The 21,072-nt window shown below is 43.7% G+C and overlaps 1 protein-coding gene across 5 annotated transcripts in view; it reads left to right on the plus strand.

Annotated features, from left to right (window-relative positions):
• The first annotated feature begins 297 nt into the window (after nucleotides 1–297).
• MTMR14 (myotubularin related protein 14) overlaps nucleotides 298–21,072 on the plus strand; it is a 55,331-nt gene continuing 34,556 nt past the window's right edge. For 4 of the 5 annotated variants that reach the window (XM_024556446.3, XM_024556447.3, XM_024556448.3 and 1 more), the window contains exons 1-5: nucleotides 298–610; nucleotides 2,353–2,501; nucleotides 13,609–13,717; nucleotides 20,238–20,313; nucleotides 20,605–20,665. In XM_024556446.3, coding sequence (XP_024412214.2) covers nucleotides 455–610; nucleotides 2,353–2,501; nucleotides 13,609–13,717; nucleotides 20,238–20,313; nucleotides 20,605–20,665 — 551 coding nt within the window. In that variant the 5' untranslated portion in view covers nucleotides 298–454. Of the gene's footprint in view, nucleotides 611–2,352; nucleotides 2,502–13,608; nucleotides 13,718–20,237; nucleotides 20,314–20,604; nucleotides 20,666–21,072 lie in introns of those variants that run through there. The other variant, XM_053929450.1, reaches the window with a different exon arrangement.

Raw genomic sequence — 21,072 nt, forward strand, 5'->3', positions numbered from 1 at the left:
ACACAAGTTGCCTCCCATAGTTTCCTCCTCTCCTGCCAATGGTTTACTTCACTCTTACTCTGCTTCTTTCCCATGGTTCCTTCCTCCTACTTCCCTCACTGTCCCACCCCCCAGCCCCAATGGTTTAGCCCGGCTTCCCCAAGGGAAACCCCGTGGGGCGGAGCACTAGGTTTCTGCGAGTGGTACGGACCCCGCCCCCGAGACCACTTGGATCGTTCCGCGTCTGCTAGTGGGCCGGTAATCGGGGGGCAAGGCGCGAGTCCCGGGCTCCGATTGGCCAGTGCCGAAGTAAACATCCGGAAGGGTGGGGCGGGGCCGGAAGTGGAAGCGGAAGGTGGAGGCTAAAGCGGGGCTTGAGGTTCCGGGCTTGGAGTCTGTACCCCCAGGTGCCATGGGTCGTGCTGAGTCGGGCTGAAGGGGCCGCAGGAAGCTGAAGGGACTCGGGGGCTGGGCCATGGCTGGCGCTCGGGCAGCCGCTGCCGCCTCGGTGGGGTCCTCGACTTCTTCGGGCCACCCGCCGCCGCAGGAGCCGGGACTCGGGGAGCTGCTGGAGGAATTCTCCCGGACTCAGTACCGAGCCAAGGACTGCAGCGGGACTGGCGGCTCTAAGGTGTGCTCGGAGGCCTGACGAGCAGGAGAGGTCCTGGCTTGGAAAGTTACAGCGGAAAGGCTGAAGTTAGGGGTCAGAGGAAGGAGAGAGGGGAGTTCCTAGGATCTGGACCCGGAGAGTAAGGGTTGGGTTTAAAAACCGAAAAAGGAGGAACCGAGGTCAGACTGAGGCGAAGAAGGACGTCCTTTTGGTTTTAGATAAGGGGTTTGGAGGTCAAGGATCAGAGTGAGGTGCCTTGTTCAGAGATTAGAGAGAAGGGGCTGAGGAAAGTTACTCCCCTGCATGGGGGAGAGGAAACAGGGAGATAAAAGCTTGGAATTAAAAAAATTAGTAAAGTCTAGAGTACTACTCCATTAATACAGAGGTCAGAATGAAGGGGCTGGAGTAGTGGGACAGAACCGAGGCAAGATGAACTGTTGCCACTTTATACTGTCTCCTGTAAGGCAAGACGCTAAACTTAGGCCCAGCCCTTTCCTTCCCCTTTTTAGCAGGGAGACAGCCGCACTCCCTCCGTTCCTTTATCAAAGGCAGGTCTCAGTTCCTCTTTTTTCTGTGTTTGGAATTCCCTTTAATCTCCTTATTTCCAGACCTGGAAGGCTTCCAGTCTGGTTAAGCCATTCCCATCCTAGGCACTGTCTGGCAGTCTGGTGGGAATCTTGTTAACCACGATGCAGTGACCCATCTCCCATTCCCCGGGTGGTTTTAGCAAGTTTAGCATCAGGTTTTCTAGTGGGATTCTGTTCCATCCTGGGCCACGAAACTCTGGTTTGGTCCCAGAAGTTACCTGTGCTGCGACATACCTCTGCTAGTCCCGAGTAACCCAGGAAAGCCTTTGGGCATGATGGCACTTCTACACTCTCCAAACCACCAAGTATTTTCAGAGCTTAGTCTGAGGACCACCTGTTTCCACATTGTCTGAGGTGCTTGATAAAAATTAAGATTTGTTGGCCCCACCGAATCTTACTAAGTCATAATTGCTGAGGGTGAGAACCTGGAGTTTGCAGTTTTTAAACAGGCTCCCTAATGAAATTCATGCTCCTTAAAGTGGGAGGATTCCAAGTTTCAGCTGCTGTGATTTTTTTTTCCTCCCCATTGCTCTTTTCACAGGCTGATGAGGGTTAGTGGTTTTACTGGGCCCTTTTTTCATCTTACACACCCTTGAAGATTATGGTTGCCATGAGTTATCCCTGACTTTTTCACTGCACCAGCCTTAAAGCCTTTCTAAGCCTCTTGAATTCTTGTAGACTTCTCATGATGTTACAGGTCTTAGGCCTGGTTTAGTGGGCCTTTCCCTGAACTGTGAATAAAATGAGCCATTTTAAGGGGAACTGTTCCTTCCCCTTAAGCACTGGTCTGTGGCTGAAAAATGGGTAAGAATCTGGAACCAAGGGAAGATAAGGGATTAGTCCAGTTAAAGTAAACCAGAGCAAGAGTTCTTAATATTTTATGGGTTGTGGACTCCTTTGACAATCTAATGAAAGCTGTAATCCTCTTTTCCAAATGCTTATCAAGACAATTTCACTGCAGTGTTAAGGGGTTCAAGACCCTCCCAAAGTATACCACATTTTGGTTAATGAACTACACACTTATGGCCTGTGACCCAGCAATAGGTCTTTTCCTGGCATTGAATAATAATCACAGCAGCACATGTCATGCCAGTGACCTCTCCAGGTCATGAACTCCCTAATTCTCACACTCAGAGCCCCAGAATCTTCTTTATGCCCAGGTCTCATCCTCTGCAGGTTGAGCGCATTGAGAAGAGATGTCTGGAGCTGTTTGGCCGAGACTACTGTTACAGCGTGATCCAAAATGTGAATGGGGACATCTGCGGCCACTACCCCCAGCACATCGTGTTCCTGGAGTACGAAAGTTCTGAGAAGGAGAAAGACACGTGAGCATTGTGTAACCAGAGTGTGCCTGTCTGGGGTGGCCTTAACAGCTCATCCTCAGAGTCGGGAAGTCTGCAGCTGGGTGGGGTGCTGGGCTGGACCAACTCATTTTCCCCAGGTGTTAAGCCTTATCCACATCTTTATTCACTTCAGGGTTTGTTATGTAAGATTGGCAACGCAGCAGTCGTGTAGAATGGGAGTTGGGAGTCACAGCCCTGGACTTGTGTTTCACTCCCACCCTATAGCAGCTCATTGTCTGACGACTGCAGACTTCACACCTGACCCCTCTGAACTTCAGTGTCCTTTTTTTTTTTTTTTTTTTAAAGAGAATGTGGGTGGTAAAAAACAGAATATGGGGGTGAAAGGTGTTTTGTGTCCACATGCCTAAGAGCCTGACTGTGGTCTAGAGTCTGGTTGCTTGAGTTTACATGCTGGCCGCCTTACTGCTGGTTGTATAACTAACTTGGGCAAATTATTTCACTTCTTGTTACTTTTCTCATTGGTACGTGTACCTCTTTAGAAAAGTGGCTAGGGCAGTCCCTGATGATGATCGTGGCTATTACAAGCCTGGCGTGTTTGTTGTAAGAATAGAAATAAGAGCTACCATTTATTTAGAGCTTAGCAGACATAAAGCACCTGGCACACGCTGCAGCCTGTAGGTGGTCAGTAAATGGTAGCAGTTGTTTGACACCAAAAAGTAATCACAGCATTGAGCCTCTTGGAAATGCTTTATGTTGATCTCAAAGTTTGTTTCCCCAGTCTCCCCGCTTGCTGCTGGTTTTAAGGGAATTCTAGGAGCTATTTTCAACAATATCTGTTGTTGAAAGCCTGGCCTCACGAATGCAATGTTAGGATGAGCGCTACAGGAGTTACGCTGCAAAGTGTAGCAGGCCACCCATACCCACAGCATGCCCATCAGTGCACCCAGGAACTGGCTGGAGACTGAATCTCAAGCTCCATAGCCACTGAATCAAATCAAAATCACAGCATAGCAAGATTCCCCAGTGGTTTCTGTGCACATTAAGGTTTGAGAAGTGCTGTTGTAGGCACACCAGCAGTGTGCAGGGTGTGTGTGTTTGGGAAGACCCCATGTAGAGATCTTTTTAGCTGGAGTTAGAAGGATGAGTAGGAGTATCCCTGAAATGTCCTTGGGGCCAGTTTGCACAGGATCTTGATCATCAGACCAAAGAGTGTGGACTTGTGGGTGTTAGTAGCTTTATTTCCCAGTATACCCTGAACACTTGTTAAAATCAGATTCTAGGGCCCCTGAATCAGAACTTCCAGAATCAACAGTCTCAGAGAGCTCCCTAGATCAGTTTTACATATGCGGTAGTCTGAGAACCACTACTGTGGGCCACCAGGAGCCAAAGAACGCTTTCAAGCAGAACAACCAGTTTGGAGGAGTTAAGTAATAAGCCTTAGTTTTCTCATGTAAAAATTGGATGTACGTAAGTGTGCCATCTCTTGAGCTTGTGGTGGGGTTCACTGAGAAAAGTCAATGTATTAGGAAAACAAATTGTATGTAGACCATACAAATTGTATCATATCCTCAGTTGTATAACCTAAGAACTCCAGGGACCTCCAAGCCTAAAGAATTGGGCTTCCCTATGGTCCTGTTATGTATGGTTCCTCTGTCTTCCTAACTTCTTCCAGAGTTAGGGCAACTCACCTTCTACAAGCCCTGAAGCTAAGGGTTCTGAACAAGAGCTCTTTCTCATTGCCATTGCTCTCCGTCCAAGCTGACTGCAGTACAAAACTTCCCAGTGGCATTATGATACTAAGCTCAGCTGTAGTCAGAGTGGTGCTTTTCTAACTTGATTTTTGTGAGTGAATCACCTGGAGTTCTATTAGTTACAAGGCAGAATCTGATTCAGTGGGCCTAGCATGGGGCCTGAGCATCTGCATTTTCTAACAAGCTCGCAGGTAATGCCAAACGACTCCGCAGCAGCAGTGCTCTAAGGAATTGGTTGCCTCCCAGAAGCTTTTATGGGAAGGAAATAACTTTAGTTCTGATTAAATCCAGCCCTTAAAGAGAAGGAAACTAACATTTGTCAAGTGCCTACGCTTTGGCATGTTGTTGGAGTTTCACACATTAACTCACTCAGGGCCTGCAACCACCTAGTGAAGAGGACAGAGTCACTTCCACTGTACAGAAGACGTTGACACCCACTGACGCAGTTAGCAGAGTGGGGTCAACCACTCAGCTCGGTATTCCTCACCCTGATCTGTCCACCTCTCTGCCTTTTTTTCTGTCATCACCATGGCTTTCCCACCTCGTCTAGCAGGGTCTTACCTTCCAGGCCAGGGCTACTGTGGTACATCCCTAAACCTGGAATTTTTATTGGAGTTTGTTTTTACTTTTCATTGCCTTCAGGGCCTTGAAGTGATACTGAGTGAGTTAAGCCTGTTCATTGAAGAGAAGGGAGTATATGCACATTTAGGTGGGAAGAAGTAAAAATTTTTGCTTCTTTGAATATCTGGCTTTGGTGTTAATATGACACTAATTAGAGTGAGTTACATAGGGTAGAACTGGATTCAGGAAGTGATTAGGTCTGCCTAACCCTGGTTTTAGCCCATCACCTGAGAATAGAAGCCTGGATAGGGATGTCTGAACAGCCAAAGCAGATGTTTACTTAAATTTTTATTTATTGACTTTAGAGAGACAGAGGAAGGGGTGGGAGAGAGAGAAAGAAACATTGGTTGTTCGTTCCACTTATTTACACCTTCATTGGTTGACCCTTGTATGTGCCCTGACTGGGGCTAGAACCCACAACCTTGATATACTGGGATGACATTCTACTCAACTAAGTTATCAGCCGAGGCTTGCCAAGACACATGTTTATCAATAAGTTTTCGTTGAGATCCTGCCATGTGGCAGACCCCAGAGATCCATTTGGAAGCCTTACCACATAAAGTCCCTATCCTGAGGTCTAGTGGGTAACATAGGCCAATAAGTAAGCAATGACATTGTAACAAGAACCAGAATTAGGGAAGTACAGATGAGGCATTGGGAGGCAGTGGTTAAAATTCTGCACCCATTTCCCTCATGTGGCGGGGAGGTCGGGGGTTTCTCCACACCACCAATTCTCAAGACACCACTTGGGTGTCCTACAATTCATCTGAATTCTGACACTGTCTACCTAGAGATAGCATCAGATTCCATGGCTTAAGGGCTGAGTCCTGCAAGACAAACAAATACACAAGCCTACTCATTCAAATCTGAGCATCATGTGCCAGACACAGTGCAGTGTGTAGTACTGCAAGAAGAAGATCCTGAGGCCAAGAGACAATAAAAATAAAAATAGGAACTGGGAACAGAAACTGAATTGGTTCTTTGAGTTGGGGAACCAGGAAAATAAACCATCAACTAGCCTGACAAGCGTAAGTGTGCTTGCCTCTACATTAAAAGGCTGCACAGAACCCCTATGAGAGAAATACTGGCATGTTCTCCACCTTCGTTTTGTGGAAGGTTTTGCTTGGTTTTGCTCAATGGAAGGACTCATCCTGGGAGAATCAAATGTAGTCTCAAGGCATTTAGAACTCAGAGGGAACTGCTGGCGTGAGCTAAGGGGGAGTCAGTTGCAGCAGATGGTGCTGACAAAAATCTGTGAGAATGGCCTGGGGCCACCATAAGGTAGAAGACTGCTATGAACAGGTTTGCCTGCTCTCTTTTATATTCTAATGGCCTCTGAGTTTAATTAGCCAGTTCATTCTTACTGGGGTGCCTTTTTCTGTCACGGAGAACCTCAGTGAGGAGAAGGTGACAGAACTTGGTTTTCAGTGAACCATGTGTTTTCTAGAGCCTGGCTGATTGGCCTGTGCCACCCTATAGGCCCCTTGAAGAGGCACCCCAGCTTCTTCAAGTTTGCCGTTTTTCAAAAGAGAGAAAAACGATTTCAAAAGTAACATCTTAAATCAGACCTTCAGAAAAATACACTGTGGAAACTGTAAGTCCTCTTCCTTTACCACATCCTCCTTGTTCTCTTTCCAAGATCAAACTGTTAGTCCAGGGTTTTATTAGAAGACCCCATTTAACGTTAATTTCAGACCCCTACTTGATAGTAATATTTTTAGTAACTGGCTTGAGAATATATCTATGAAGGCTACTAAAAAATCAGTGTTTTAAAAAGACTTAGTATTTATCTGTTTTTATTTTTATTTTTTTTATTGCTATTCTATTATAATTGTCCCCATTTTCCCTGTTGCTCTCCCCTTAGCCAGCCCCCCTCCCACCGTCAGCCCCTACACTGTTATCCATGTTCATGAGTCATTTATACCTGTTCCTTGGTTAGACCCTTCTCCTTTCTACCCGTATCCCTCTCCCCCGCGCCTCTGGTCGCTGTCAGTCTGTTCCTTGTTTCCATGTCTCTGATTCTATTCTGCTCACTTGTTTGTTTTGTTCATTAGATTCCTCTTATAGGTGAGAATATATAGTATTTTTATTTTACCACCTGGCTTATTTCACTTAGCATACTACTCTCCAGCTCCATCCATGCTGTTGCAAAAAGTAGGAGCTCCTTCCTTCTTTCTGCTGCATATAGTATTCCACTGTGTAAATGTACCATAATTTTTTGATCCACTCGTTTACTGCTGGGCACTTAGGCTGTTTCCAGCACTTGGCTATTGTAAAAAGTACTGCAGTGAACACTGGAGTGCATAGGTTCTTTTGAATTGGTGTTTCAGAGTTCTTAGGGTGTAATCCCAGTAGTGGAATCTCTGGATCAAGAGGAAGTTCCATTTTTAGTTTTTTGAGGAAATTCCTTGTTTTCCTCAATGACTGCACCAGTCTGCATTCCCACAAACAGTGCACTAGGGTTCCCTTTTCTCTACAACCTCACCAGCACTTGTTTGTTGATTTGTTAATGATGGCCATTCTGATTGGTGTGAGGTGATAGCTCATTGTGGTTTTAATTTGCATTTCTCTTATGGCTAGTGATGCTGAACATCCTTTCATATATCTCTGAGCCCTCTGTTTGGAGAAGTGTCTGTTCAGGTCCTTCATCCACTTTTTAATTGGATTGTTTGTCTTTCTGGTGTTGAGTTGTATGAGTTCTTTATACATTTTGGATATCAAACCTGTGTCCGAGATATTGTTGGCAAATAATGTTTTCCCATATGGTTGGTTCCCTTTTCATTTTGATGATGTTTTCTTTAGCAGTGCAGAAGCTTTTTATTTTGATGAAGTCCCATTTCTTTATTCTTTCCTTTATTTCCCTTGCCCTAGAGGATATATCAGCAAAAATATTGCTGCATGGGATATCTGAAATTTTCCTGTCTGTGTTTTCCTCTAGGACTTTTATGGTGTCAGGCTTATGTTTAATAAGTCTTTTATCCATTTTGCGTTTTTTCTGGTGTATGGTGTAAGTTGGTGGTCTAGTTTCATTTTTTTGCATGTAGCTGTCCAGATCTCCCAACACCATTTATTGAAGAGGCTATTTTTACTCCATTTTATGCTTCTTCCCCCTTTGTCAAATATTAATTGACCATAGACACATGGGTTCATTTCTGGGTTCTCTATTCTGTTCCATCATTCTATGTGTCTGTTCTTATGCCAGTACCAGACTGTTTTGATTACAGTGGCCTTGTAGTATACTTTGATATCAGGTATTGAGATTCCTCCTTGTTCTTCTTTCTCAAGATTGCTGAGGCTATTTGGGGTCATTTGGGGTTCCATATAAATTTTTGAAATATTTGTTCTGAATCTGTGAAGTATATCATTGGTATTTTAATAGGGATTGCATTGAGTCCGTAGATTGCTTTTGGTAGTATAGACATTTTAATGATGTTAATTCTTCCAATCTATGAACAAAGTGTCCACTTCCGTTTATTTGTATCTTCCTTAATTTCTTTCTTTAGTGTTCTGTAGTTTTCCCAGTACTGATCTTTTACCTCCTTGGTTAAGTTTATTCCTAGGTACTTTATTTTTCTTCTTGCTATACTAAATGGGATTTTCCCCCCTAGTTTCTCTTTCTGATAGTTCATTGTTGGTGTAGGCAATATACAAAAATGCCTTCGATTTCTGAATATTGACTTTGTATTCTGCTATTTTTCCAGATTCACCTGTAAGGTCAAGTAGTTTTTTGGTGGAGCCTATAGGGTTTTCTATGTACAGTGTCATGTCATCTGCAAATAATGACAGTTTTGCTTCCCCCTTTCCAATTTGGATGCCTTTTATTTTTCTTGTCTGATTGCTGTGGCTGGAACTTCCTATACTATGTTGAGTAGAAGTGGTGAAAGTGGACACCCTTGTCTTGTACCTGATCTTAGTGGGAAAGCTTTCAGTTTTTGCCCATTGAGTATGATATTGGTTATGTTGAGTATGTAGGTTTCTCTTATATGGCCTTTATTATGTTAAGGTATGCTCCCTCTGTTCCCACTTGGCTGAGGGTTTTTTTTTTGTCATAAATGGGCGCTATACTTGATCAAATCCTTTTTCAGCATCTATTGATATGATCATGTGATTTTTGTCCTTCATTTTGTTTGTGTGGTGTATTACATTTATTGATTTTCATGTATTGTACCACCCTTGCATCATTGGGATGAATCCCACTTGATCATGGTGTATGATCTCTTTAATGTATTGCTGGATCTGGTTTGCCAATATTGTGTTGAGGATTTTTGTATCTCTGTTCATCAGCGATACTAGCCTATAGTATTTTCTTTGTTGTATCTTTACCTGGTTTTGGAATTAGGGTAATACTGGCCTTGTGAAATGAGTTTGGGAGTCTTCCCTCCTCTTGAGTTTTTTGGAATAGTTTGAAAAGATGGGAGCTAGCTCTTTCCTAAATGTTTGGTAAAATTCGCCTGTGAAGCCATCCAGTACAGGGCTTTTGTGTGCTGGGAGATTTTTTGATTACTGCTTCAATTTCACTAGTTGTTAACAGTCTATTTAGGCTTTCTGCTTCTTGATTCAGTGTTGGAAGATTGTATGTTTCTAGAAATTTGTCCATTTCCCTCAGGTTGTCAAATTTCTTGGCATATAGTTCTTTGTAGTAATTTCTTACCCTTTGTATTTCTGTTCTATCAGTTGTAATTCCTCCTCTTTTGTTTCTGATTTTATTTATGGGTCCTCTTTTTTTCTTGATGAGTCTAGTTAAAGGCTTGTCAATTTTGTGTATCTTTACAAAGAACCAGCTCCTGGATTTATTGATCTTTTGAATTGTTCTTTAGTCTCTGTGTCATTTATTTCTGCTCTGATTTTGATTTTTTCCTTCTTTCTACTCGCTCTGGGCTTTGTTTGTTGTTGTTCCTCTAGTTCTTGTAGATGTTGAGTTAGGTTTATTTGAGATTTTTCTATCTTCTTTTGGTTGGCCTGTATTGCTATGAAACTGCCCTCTAAGGATTGCCTTTGCTGTGTCCCTTAGGTTTTGGGCTGTTGCGTGTTCATTTCATTTGTTTCCAGAAACTTTATTTCTTCTTTGATCTCATTGTGATGAACCCATTCATTATTCAATCATATGTTATTCAGTGTCCATGAATTTGAATGTTTTTTGAGTTTTTTCCTTGAAGATGCTTGATGTGATTTCAGTTTTCTTGAATTTGTTGAGGCTTGTTTTGTGTCCTCCCATGTGGTCTTTGAAAATGTTCCATGTGCATTTGAAAAGAATGTGTATTTTGTTTCTTTGGGGTAAAAGGTTCCGTATGTATCAATTAAGTCCATTTGATCTTGAGTGTTGTTCAGTGCCACAATATCCTTGTTGATTCTTTGCTTGGAAGAAGATCTATCCATTGTTGACAGTGGGGTGTTAAAATCCCCTACTGTGAGTGTGTTGATGTTAATATCTTTCTTGAAGTCCTCCAAGATTTTCCTTATATACTTGGGTGCTCGTATGTTGGGTGCATATATGTTTACAAGGGTTCTATCTTTTCTATGGATTATTCTGTAAGTATTATGAAGTATCCTCCTTTGTCTGTTTTTATGGCCTTTGTTTTGAAATCTATTTTGTCTGATACAAATATTGCTACCGCAGCTTTTTAAAATTTTTTTCTTAAAGTTATTTATTTATTCTTTTTCTTTTTTTTTTATTTCACAGATTTATAGCTAGAGACAAATGTGCCTCAAAATGAATCAATCTTTTAAATATTTTTTGTTGATTATTCTAGTACAGTTTTCCCAATTTGTCCTCCTTTATTCCCCCTCCACCCTGCTCCCCCAACCCTCCAGCATTCCCCCACCTGTCCTTAGTTCATGTCCATGGGTCATACATACAAGTTTTTTGGCTTCTACATTTCCTATACTATTCTTAATCTCCCCGTCTATTTTCTACCTATCATTTATGCTACTTACTCTCTTTACCTTTTCCCCCCATTCTTCCCTTTCCCCTCCCTACTGAAATCCCTCCATGTTGATGTCCATTTCTCTGATTCTGTTCCTGTTCTGGTTGTTTGCTTAGTTTTTGTTTTCATTGTTTTTCTTTTCTTTTAGGCTCATTTGTTGATAGTTGTGATTTTGTTGTCATTTTATTGTTCATAATTCTGATCTTCTTGGATAAATCCCTCTATCATTTTTTATAATAAGGGCTTGGTGATGATGAACTCCTTGAACTTGACCTTCTCTGGGAAGCACTTTATCTGCCCTTCCATTCTAAATGGAAGCTTTGCTGGATAGAGTAATCTTGGATGTAGGTCCTTGCCTTTCATGACTTCAAATACTTCTTTCCAGCCCCATCTCGCCTGCAAGTTTTCTTTTGAGAAATCAGCTGACAGTCTTATGGGCACTCCTCTGTAGGTAACTGTCTTGTTTTCTCTTGTTGCTTTTAAGATTCTCTTTATCTTTAATGTTGGATAGCTTAATGATGATGTGCCTTGGTGTGTTCCTCCTTGGGTCCAACTTCTTTGGGACTCTCAGCTTCCTGAACTTCCTGGAAGTCTATTTCCTTCACCAGAATGGGGAAGTTTTCCTTCATTATTTGTTCAGGTACGTTTTCAATTTCTTTCTGCTGTTGTTCTCCTCCTGGCATCCCTATAATTCAGATATTGGAACATTTCAGGTTGTCCCAGAGGTTTGTAAGTCTCTCTTAACTTTTTTGAATAATTGTTTCTTCATTCTGTTCTGTTTGAATGTTTATTTTTTCCTCTTGTTCCAAATCGTTGCTTTAAGTCCTGGTTTCTTTCCTGTTACTATTGGTTCCCTGAATATTTTGCTTTATTTAATTTTGGGTATCTTTCATTTGTTTTTTCATTTTTCGGCCAAGCTCAGTCAGATCTGTGAGCATTTTGATTACCAGGGCTTTAAATTCTCCATCAGATAGGTTTGCTATCTCCTGATCGTTAAGTTCTCTTTCTGAGGTTTTTCTCTGGTCTTTCATTTGGGCCATATTTCTTTGTCTTGGCACAGCTAATAAGTTGTAAGGGGGCAGGGCATTAGGTATTCACCCAGGCAGGGTAACCCTCTTTGCTGCGCTGCTGGTCTGGTTGTTCTGGTTGATTTTTTCTTTAATTCCTTGGTTGTCAGAATTCCATGCATTTTGATTTTCTGGCGCTTCTAGTTGTTTATTGATTTTAGATTGGTTGTTATTCTCCTTTTGGTTGTACAAGGAAGCGGAGGGTTTCTACCTACGGCTCCATCTTGGCCAGAACTTCCTAAGATTTTATTTATTTAGAGGGGAAGGGAGGGAGAAGAGAGAGAGAGAGAGAGAGAGAGAGAGAGAGAGAGAGAGAGAGAGAGAGAGAGGGGCAGGCGGGGTGGGGGGGACATCAGTGTTACTGCAGTTAATGAGGTCTTGCAATTTGTGGTTGCCTCTCTCATGCCCCCTACTGGGGACGTGACCTGGCCTGCAACCCAGGTATGTGACCTTACTGGGAATTGAACCAGCTACCCTTTGGTTTGCAATCCACTGAGCCATACCACCCAGGGTTCAGCTTTTTTTTTCACGTCCGTTGTTTGTAGTATTTTTTTCCATCTCTTCACTTTTATTCTGTATAGATCTTTTGTTCTGAGTAGATGTCTTGCGGGCAGCATGTGTGCGGGTCCTGTTTTCTTATCCATTCAGCTACCCTATGTTTTTTGATGGGAGCATTTAATCTATTTACATTTAAGATTATTATTGATAGGTACTCATTCATTGTCATTTTTTTCCTTTGTACCTGTGTTCCCCTCTCTCTCTCTCTTTTTCCTCATCTTCTTAAAAGCAGTCCCTTTAACCATCTCTTACGATGCCAGTTTAGTGGAGATATATTCTTTTAGTCTTAAAAAAGGTTTAGTGTTTTTCTTAATGCCAACAGTACCCATACTTAAAAAGCTACCACAGATATGTAGGGGTCACCGAAGTTACTCACTCTGAAGCAATTATTTGTGTACATGAGCCTTGCAGTAATATACAGATCCCTAGAAATAATACATCCTGGGGTTAAAGACCCTCTAGGACTTGACCTGGAAGCTCTACCTTTGTAAGTAGGGAACATAAGAGTCTTCCCTCCCTTCTACTTGGTTATTCTGCATAGCTGGGGTAGCTTCCCATTCTTTAACTTTCCTGCTTCGTGTTTCTTTTGCAACCAGAAGCTCTGACTGGATGATTTGGAGTCTTTTTCTAAGGATCAGTAAGTGAAGCTATGAGAGTAGACCCTTATTTTAGAGGTCTACTGATTTGATATGATTTGATGGGGTGTGACTTGCTGAAGCTCATTTCTAAACCTGACTCATGTTCTAAGAGCTCCCTTACCAAACCAGTGTAATAACTACTCTGCTGCTTAATGCCAAAAATAGCTTGTCTTTCACCTCCTTTGCTCCAGCAGAAATGGCCCGGTGGTTTCCAGAGGGTCCTCAGAGCATCTGTTATCTTAGTCTGAGAGGAGAACACTGGTAATAACACTCAGTTTGCTGTGCATATTTCTGTACTTTATATACCATGTCTTTAGAGTAGCTTACTTTTTTTCATCTTAAAGGTTCTGAGATCAGGATGACTTAAATTTTAATACCTTTGATAGAGCACTTTTTTTCCTGAAAACCTTATATCCATGATCTAGGATTTAGGAATTAGAGCACTTACTGAATTTCACATGAGTATTCACACATACGTGCAAACCTAGCCTGGAGTCTTTGTGAAAACACACACACACATACATGCCGGCCTAGGAACCCGCCTGACCTGCCTCTCATCCGTGTCTCAGGTTTCAGAGCACTGTGCAAGTGAGCAAATTGCAAGACCTCGTTAACCGCAGCAAGACAGCCAGGTGCAGAGGACGGTTTGTCTGCCCAGTGATCCTGTTCAAAGGCAAGGTAAGATCACACCACAGCCTCACACTCCCTGAGACCCTCTCCTGGGGTAAGTGGCTTAATGCAAAGTGTGGGAATCAAGTATTTACTGAATGTGTGCTATGTTCCAGGCACTGTTTCAAGCCTTAAGTCACATTATTTTATATACACCAGTATATAAAATAAACAAACTGGCTGGTGTGGCTCAGATAGAATGCTGGCCTGCAACCAAAGGGTCGCCAGTTCAATTCCCAATCAGGGCACAAGTCTGGGTTGTGAGCCAGGTCCCCAGTACGGGGCACACAAGAGGCAAACCCACAATGATGTTTCTCTCCCTCTCTTCCTCCCTCCCTTCCCCTCTCTAAAAATTAATAAATAATAGCTTAAAATAGACAAAAATTCTTACCCTTGCGGAGCTTATATTCTAGTGACTGTTGTTAATTTCGTTTCCTCATATGGTTTTATTTCACCTACCTTTTTATAATTCTTTGGTGTAATTGATGTTCCCAAAATTTCTTCAGGCTACCATGCTGTAATTTAGAGTCACCTGGTGTTGTTTAAGAGGAACTCACCAAAGAGGAACAGCAATGTGGACTAGTGGACTGATGGCCTCATTAAGCGAGCAGGACTTAGTTTGAGAGCATTGAAAGATAAACAGAATACTTATTGGCAGGAAGGGGTGAGAGGGTGTTCTAAGCAGCTGATACAGTGTGGGAAAAGGCATGGAGGCAGGAACAAGAGAGGCCAGGAGACCTCTCTGACTGGATTGGAAGGTACATGTTAGAGCAGAAGATGGGAGGGATTGTGTGCAGGAAGCTAAATGCTAACTGGTGTGTTTGCATTTGCCAGGAGAGCCACTCTGGTTCTCGAGCAGGCAAATACACGATGAAAGTAGCATTTTGAGGAAGTTAGTCCAGGAAGAGTGGACTGAAAGAGAGCCTAGAGGCAGTGAGGGCAACAAGGATACAGTCTCTTTAGTCATTTAGCAGGTGTCTGAGTGCATGCTCCGTAGCTTACACACCTGCAGCTTACAGACTCCAGGTGTTGGTGCCCAGCGGGATTGGTTGAGATCAGGGCAGGGATGGGCAAGGCAGTGGGAGAAGAGATCTGAGGCTTGTTTCTGTCCCTCTGTGTCTTCCTTTGTAAAATGGGAGAAGGGCACATGTGAACGGGGAGGCAAGAAGGGAAATTTAGACAAGGGCTTTCTTGGGCAGGTTAATTTTAGGGAAAAGTGTGTATGGAAATTAAATACCCAAAAGTGATCATTTTAAAAGTATTTGATTTCCCCTTTGGAAAGTTTTCATGTTCTGGATGTTATCAGAACTTTAGTTTAAAGATCACTGCTCTATAGTGCATAGAGCTTATCCCTAGAAATTACACAGAAAATACTCAAACCAGTGTTTCTCAGTGCGTTCCATAGAACAGGGGTACTGGGTCTGTGGCCTGTTAGGAACCAAGCTGCGCAGAGGAGGTGAGTGGCAGGCGGGCGAGTGAAACTTCACCTGTATTTATAGCCACAGCAGCGGCATTAGATTCTCATAGGAGCCCAAACCCTACTGTGGACCGTGCATGCGAGGATCTAGGTTGCGATGCTCCTTACGAGAATCTAATGCCTGGTGATCTGCGGTGGAGCTGAGGCAGTGATGAGCACTGGGGAGATCATCACTAGCAGAGAGGTTTGACTGTCCAGAGACCATAATAAATCAGTTGCTTACAGGCTCGTATCAAAACCCTATCAGTGAGTGGCAAGTGGTAATTGAGCATAATTGAGCTGCATCTGGTGGCAGGCTATAAAGCCATCCCCCAACCCCGTCCCAGTCTGTGAAAAAAATTGTCTTCCTTGAAATTGGGCCTTGGTGCCAAAAAGGTTGGGGACCACTCTCATAGAACAGTAGTTTAAGGACATGTGAAAATCATTCCCTGTTCAACAAGAAAGAAATACCGCATACTAGGTTGACCTGACCCCCAAGCTCCAGATACATAAGGTACATTGATACATGTACATTGACACAGTAAAGGCTCTGAGAAGTCCTGTAGCAGAGAGAATCGTGTAGCTTTGTTAGGTCTGGCGTAACTTACTCTTTTGTCTGCAGGCCGTGAGTAAGGAACTTGCCTGAGTGCATTTGGGAAATGCCACCCTGCACAGCTTAATCTAGTGGGGTTGCTAAATGACAGATTGTTAGCACTTACACACTGAGCAGTCCTGTGAACAAAGAGTGCGAAGCCAACTGATTTCAGAGGGAGGGTGATGAGTTGGAGGGATTATTCTGAGGAGGCCTTGCATTCTTTAATCTTTATGAGAGCTTTTCTATTAATCCGGCTTTCTTCCTTTGCAACTTCTTGTCCAGGCAGCATGATACCATTTCATATCCATTAGCTTCCCTGACTCAGTTGGTGTACACTTAATACCTATGTACATGTGTTTTAGTCTAGTTGTGTGTCTGAACGTCTGTCATTTTCTCTCTGCTATAATCTTTGAGGACAGAGGCCTTATCTTACTGCTGTCCTCCCAGTACCTGGCAAAGTGCTCGCAGCTTGTAAGTGCAAGCGCAACAGGAAGGTATTACCCTTGGATAAAGCCGTAGTGGCCCCATACTAGCTGCTAGGGGGACAGAGATGAAGAAGACAGTCTTTGTCCTCATGGAGCTCAGTGAGTGGGGAAGGCAGACAAGTGAACTGGCGATTGAGAGGGAGATTGGGAAAGGCACAAGAATGGCTTCTGTTGTGAAGTAGGGATGTTGTCCTCAGAGATGTGTGGCACTAGCAGGCAGTTGGTTACTAGTGTGATGATGGCAGTGTTTACTGCCAACGTTATTCCAGAGGCACCTACCTCTGCCAGGCTGGAGAAGTGGGTGTGTTATTGCTTGCTTCCTGCTTCAAAGCTCAGATCAGTGTGGCTAGTGCAACTGTGGAACTAAATGTTTGATTTTATTTATTTTATTATTTTTAATTGAGATATAATTGACACCGTGACATTGTTAGTTTCAGATGTTCAACATAATGGCTCAATATTTGTGTATATTGAAAAATAATCACAATAAGTCTAGTTAACATTCTTCACTACACAGTTACAATTTTTTCTTATGATGAAAACTCTTAAAATCTACGCTTTTAACCACTTTCAAGTGTGCAGTACAATATTATTAACTCCAGTCACCATACTGTACATTACATCCCGTGACTTATTTTATAACTGGAAGTTTGTACCTTTTGTGTGTGTGTGATTTTAAAGATTATTTATTTTTAGAGAGAGGGGAAGGGAGGGAGAAAGAGAAGCAGAGAAACATCAGTGTGTGAGAGATACATCGACTGATTGCCTCTCACACACGCCCCAACTGATGACCTGGCCCGCAACCCAGGCATGTACCCTGACCGGGAATTAAACCAGTGACCTTTCACTTCGCAGACTGGCACTCAGTTCACTGAGCCACACCAGCCAGAGCATGTGGGTTTTATAATTTTTTTTTTTAGAGAGAGGACCTTTTGGGTGTTCTTTTTTAAACAATTTTTATTTTTCTACTATAGTTGACATACAATATTATATTAGTTCCAGGTGTGCAACCCAGTGATGAGACATTTATGTAACTTATGCAGTGAACACCCTGATAAATCTCGTACCCATCTGACACCATACATAATTACAATATTATTGACTATGATTTCTGTGCTGTACTTTACATCCCCATGACTGTTCTGTAACTACTAATCTGTACTTCTCAATCCCTTCACCTTTTTCACCCAACCACTCAACCTTTCTCGCATCTGCCAACCGTCAGAATATTCTCTGTATCTATGAGTCTGTTTTTGGCCTGTGTATTCATTTAATTTGTTTTTAGATTCCACACATAAGTAATTCAGACAGCTTTTGTCTTCCTCCGTCTGACTCACTCAGCACAGTACCCCCCAGGTTCATCCGTGTTGTTGGAGCGGGCGCGATTGCATTCTTTTTTATGGCCGAGTCATAACGGTATCTATGCACCACTTCGCTATCAGTTCATGTGTTGAAAGACACTTAGGTCGCTTGCATATCTTGGCTATTGTAAATAATACTGTAATGGACATATGGGTGCATATGTCTTTTCAATTTAGTGTTTTGGATTTCTTCAGATAAATACCCAGAAGTGGAATTGCTGAGTCCTTCTTTGTCTCTTGTTACAGTCCTGTTTTTAAAGTGTATTTTGTCTGGTATAAGTATTGCTACTCCAGCTTTTCTGTTTGTTTCCATTTTCATTAATTTTATTTTATTTCAGTTAATTTAAGTGTAGAAATGATGGGTTGTGAATGGGAGCCATGAGGCCAGGGAGCAGGGCTCAGGAGTTAGGCTCTGCAGGGGTATAGCTTCCCCCAGGCATCAGCTCAGCACCTTCCTGCAGAGGTTGGTACCCCACTTGGCGAGTTGGCTAACTCATCTGCTCTTATCCTCAGTTGCTAAAAGACAAGGACAAATCAAAGGGATGTGGGAGAACTGGGAGCAGAAAGAGGTATCTGAACCTTCAAAAATTCAAGAAACGATCTCAGCGCTCAACCACCAAAAAAGTGCATGTCTGCTCTGAGAACATTTAACCAAAAAAAGGCAAAGAAGAGCGAGATTTAGTGCCAGCAGTTCAGATGATGGGGAAGGGTGGGCATGATAACACGTGCCAGTAGAACTGAAACAACCACACACACCCCCCCCCAACTGTCTTGCTTTCAGGAATCAGGATCCCCGCTTTACCATCAGGGTCTTCGGGGTCCTCAACCTGGGGATTGACACTTCCCTGCTACAACTCTCTACTTTGCTGCTCCTCATTATTGGCTCGTTCCTTTAGCGCAGGGGCCCTTAACAAGGGCTGGAGAAGAGTCCATGGATGCATTTGGCAGGAGAGTCCAGAAATCCCTGAAATGTAGGTAACCAGGGTTAGTGTACATTTTTGTCCGGAAAAAGTTTATTTACATCAGACTTTCAAAATGCTTTTGGACTTAGAAAAAGCTAAGCAGCCCGTGTCAGGGTTCATCCTGCTGAAGTCAGCAGGAATACCAGCCCAAGTCCTTAGGGTTTCAGGACATCCTTCCCACAAATCCGATCTTGCTCCCAGCACTGAAAAAGCACCCCACCGCACCCCAATTATATCCAGGTGGCTTTTCTATTACCTGCACACTCCCCCAGGCTGCCACTATCTCAGAATGCTAGAAGTTCCCACTCACAACCCTTTCCTGTAGCAGCAAAACGGTTTCCTTCCATTATGTGTCACAGGTGGTAGAAAAGGAGAAGGCAGAGTTTTCTCCCAGAGAAGGGACCCACTTTACATTGCCAGGCTATGTGACCCAGAAATGGTTTCACCCCCTTTGCCACTTTGTAGCTTCTCTTCTCTCTAGTGTAATCTCCCAGCCACCCTGACTGCCACCCTCAGCTTTAGCTCAAGTGTGGGCTAGTTTGCTTCACCATTACCAGATATCGCCTCCCATTCCCCAGCCCTACTGGATCTCATCAAACACAATTTAATTAAAGATGGAGCCTTAAAATTAGATACATTGCCAGTTGCCCAGTTTCTAGAATTCTAGCTCTCAAAGTGCTTCTCCAATGATGAGGAAAAGAGTAAAAAAATATGTAAGCACATCTTCAGCTACTACTTTTGCTTGATACAGAGGAGAGAGAAGATATAATTTCCAAACATTTTGCCCATAATTGGGCCTCCTGCTTCAAAGGTGGCTCACCCAGCACCAAACAGTTCTGAGTAACCATAAGCACACAGGCTTGGTAGGTAGATGGGTCTAGATCAAATCTCAGCATACCCCTTCCTTGCGTGTGACCTTCCACATTACTTCACCTCCCTGTTCCTGCCTCCATCTGTGAGGTAGCAACAGTGGGTGCTACTGGCCGCTTCTGCCTCACGGGCTCACTGTGAAAATTCAGTGAAAAGATGGTGCAAATGTTTCAGTAGCATGCCCAGGGCACACACACGTGCGATGACCACCAAGTTGTATGCATGTACACATGTGACAACCACCAGATCTGTCCGTTACAGTCAGTAACACTCTGCTCCCACTCATTGGGGAAGACACCCCCTTGCTGGAGACTGTAGAGTAAATTCTAGACCTGCCTCAGATCGACTGCTGTGGCCTTGATGCCGACGCACCTTCCGTGGTGCTCCTGGGCCCGTTTTGCTGGCCTGGAGGCGTCAGAAGGGTACAAGTGTGCCTTCCCCAGCGTACCTCAGAAAACCAGCTCGCCATCCTAACTTCCAGGAGGAGACAAGTTCTGTGTGGATGTAATGTGTAGCCTGGCGATTATAGTTAACGATGTAATGCTTGAAAATCACAGAGAGGTGATCTTAAGTGTTTTTACCACAAAAAAGAAATGCTAGTTATGTGAGGTGATGGAGGTGTTATCTAACACTATGGTGGTAATGACTTTGCAATATGTAAGTGTATCAAATCAGTATATTGTCCACCTTAAACTTACACAATGTCATGTGTCAGTTATATCTCAATAAAGTGGGGGGAAACAAAAACAAAAAAAACCCTAGAAAAGCATCTGACCCTGAAAATTCTGTTTCCGTCCCAGCACATTTGCAGATCGGCCACACTGGCTGGCTGGGGGGAGCTGTATGGACGCACTGGCTACAACTATATTTTCTCAGGTGAGTGTTCAGCTGTGTCCTCTGTGACTCAGAACAAGAGCCCAGTCATAGAGAATAGCCACTCCCAGCCACAGTGGAGGGTGCGAGCAAGCTGGAGAGGGACTAGGGGCTGCATTTTATCACTTGAGGAGCTGTTTGGGATAGAGGACCACCAGCACGTGGGCATCTGTGGTGAAAAGACACGAGCTGCTGGTAAGGGAGGGAGCTGGTCGGGGAGGAGGCTGGTCAGGAAGCCCCTGGGTGGAGCCCCATGCTGCTGCCTCCATGCTGACCAATAGGTTTCTCTGGCAGGAGGTGCAGATGATGCCTGGGCAGATGCAGAGGACGTCACAGAGGAAGATTGTGCTCTTCGGTCAGTGCCTGATAGTCGTGGGTCTGGGCTTGTGGGTCGGGGTGTCTGACCAGTGGTGGCCATTTTCACACTGGCGGTGTTGATTCATCCCTGGTGCAGGTGAGTGGACTCGCACCCTTCCTCCCCCTGCCAAATCCATGAAATAGGGTTGTTGAAGTGCATCCTGTAGCTTCACACCAAAGCTGGCTTAACTGAACACTCAGCAGCCTTTCTTCACCCTGCTGCACATCAGGATCCCAGAGATAATGTTTCAGCCCTGGGTTCCTGGTACCACAGTCAGAGACGAGGCCCAGTCATTTGTGTCCGTCTGTAAGCCCTGCAGTTTCCAGAGTGTGGCCAGGGTGGTGATGGCTGGCTGGCTGGCCTGCCCGCCCGCCGGGTGTTACACAGCACACCTGATGCTGAGG

The sequence above is a fragment of the Desmodus rotundus genome, chromosome 8, assembly GCF_022682495.2.
Source record: "Desmodus rotundus isolate HL8 chromosome 8, HLdesRot8A.1, whole genome shotgun sequence".
NCBI classification, from domain to species: domain Eukaryota; kingdom Metazoa; phylum Chordata; class Mammalia; order Chiroptera; family Phyllostomidae; genus Desmodus; species Desmodus rotundus.